Source organism: Opisthorchis viverrini, assembly GCF_000715545.1.
Source record: "Opisthorchis viverrini unplaced genomic scaffold opera_v5_1790, whole genome shotgun sequence".
Taxonomy (NCBI): Eukaryota; Metazoa; Platyhelminthes; class Trematoda; order Opisthorchiida; family Opisthorchiidae; genus Opisthorchis; species Opisthorchis viverrini.
The window spans coordinates 582-2,142 of record NW_008753792.1 but is presented as its reverse complement, the minus strand read 5'-3'; the positions used below and the strand labels follow the sequence as shown (position 1 = coordinate 2,142).

At 42.7% G+C, this 1,561-nt stretch overlaps 1 protein-coding gene across 1 annotated transcript; it reads right to left on the bottom strand.

Moving 5' to 3' along the window:
* Positions 1-417: 417 nt before the first annotated feature.
* On the bottom strand, positions 418-941 carry T265_15897 (hypothetical protein; the record flags this gene model as incomplete). The annotated part of the gene is made up of 2 exons (XM_009179312.1): positions 418-539; positions 845-941. Coding segments are annotated over 2 exons (216 nt in total), but the record flags the coding sequence as incomplete, so codon positions are not given.
* Positions 942-1,561: the final 620 nt, after the last annotated feature.

Here is a 1,561-nt window from a genome sequence, read left to right as displayed (position 1 = left end):
AGATTTGTGAAGACAGGTTAGTAGTGTTTTTTCATGCCAAAGGAAGTATCATATAAGCTTCTTTCATTTAGTTGTACAGTCAGTCTACTCGGAATGCGGCTCCCGGAGCAGACAGTAGAGATTCAGAAGCATGAACTTGTAGCCGTTCCAAACCACGACGGAAGCTGACCCTCAGGTAGAAAGTAGACTCTTAGGGTAGACTTCGAACGATTGCGCAAAATGTTGAGAGATTTTGTCACCAGTCAGCATCCAGGTGAATAAAAAATACCATAAACTTACATCAGTAATTCAAAATAGATGCTTTATTGGGGGACGGCACCAAAACATTCGTCTTAGTTGGCGAGAACATATAAAATAATAGTTTAATGATTGGAGACATATCTCATGCGTCAGGATATGCAGAACTGGAACGTACTTTCGATCGCGGCATACTCTGAAATCCTGGTATAGTTCACCAAAGCCGCCTGTTCGAGACAACGCCGAATCACCTCACGAACTTCCTCAGCAGATGCGGGTGCTCCTGTGTCCTTCATTAGGACCTAAATCAAAATAAGAGCGAATTAAAGCAACCAACAGCCAAATGATTCCAACTGAAGCGATAACAGGATAAGCTTGGAACAAATTCAAACAGACGTCCAAGCAAGTAACAAACCATACTTCGGTTCTCTTTTCACTGGACAATAATGGGCGGAGCGTGACAGGCAAATGAGCTGAACTATACATGATTAGGAGTGTAGACAAAGAGGAAAGAAGTGATACAGGCACCACTCATAGTTGTGAGATGCAGTATTAGACAATGAGTCGGATCAATTTTGTCGTAAGTCCTCAGTTATGCGTTGCTTACACCATCCAACGCCAGAAAAACGGGGATTTCATGAACAGGGAATCGGTGCTTGAGATTATGTTCCACCGGCTCCGTCGGCTTCAATCCACTATCACCACTGCAGAATGGAAACCGGAAATGGATAGACACAGAAACATTTCTGAATTGCTCATACTAAACTGAGAATTTGAAGACGGCTGCGAAGTACTTTCCAGCAACGAGTATGCATAATTTTACCAGTTTCCGTAATGGAAACCTAACCATCAACAATGAAGTATATAGGAACTATGCAACACCTCAATACTTCGCGTTTTCTGCAGCTGTGTTGCGCGAGAAAATACAAATGCATACCAAATGCTGCTGGCTAAAACATAGCTGATTTGTCTTCAGTAAAGATCAGTCTCATCATCATAGACATCATAGACAACAAAGTCAGTGTTGACACGAATGTTTCGAGAGATTGGATGGTTTTCTGTACATCAAATGAATATGAAAGCCTGACGAGATGAAACAGGAACGATTCTACACCCGCGAAAGCAGGCACTTTTACCGAAACCAGTCCTCGCCCAGTCTCGTGAGAAGTGGCCCATTGTTAATTATCCGAACGTTCGCGAAAACTCACTTCACAATACATAAAAAGCCACTCTTCGACTGAAGTTCGTGCTGCACAAGAAAATACTCACTGCCTAACCATGTTGTTGAAACCAGTCTACATGGGCGATAGATCAGAGACAACTG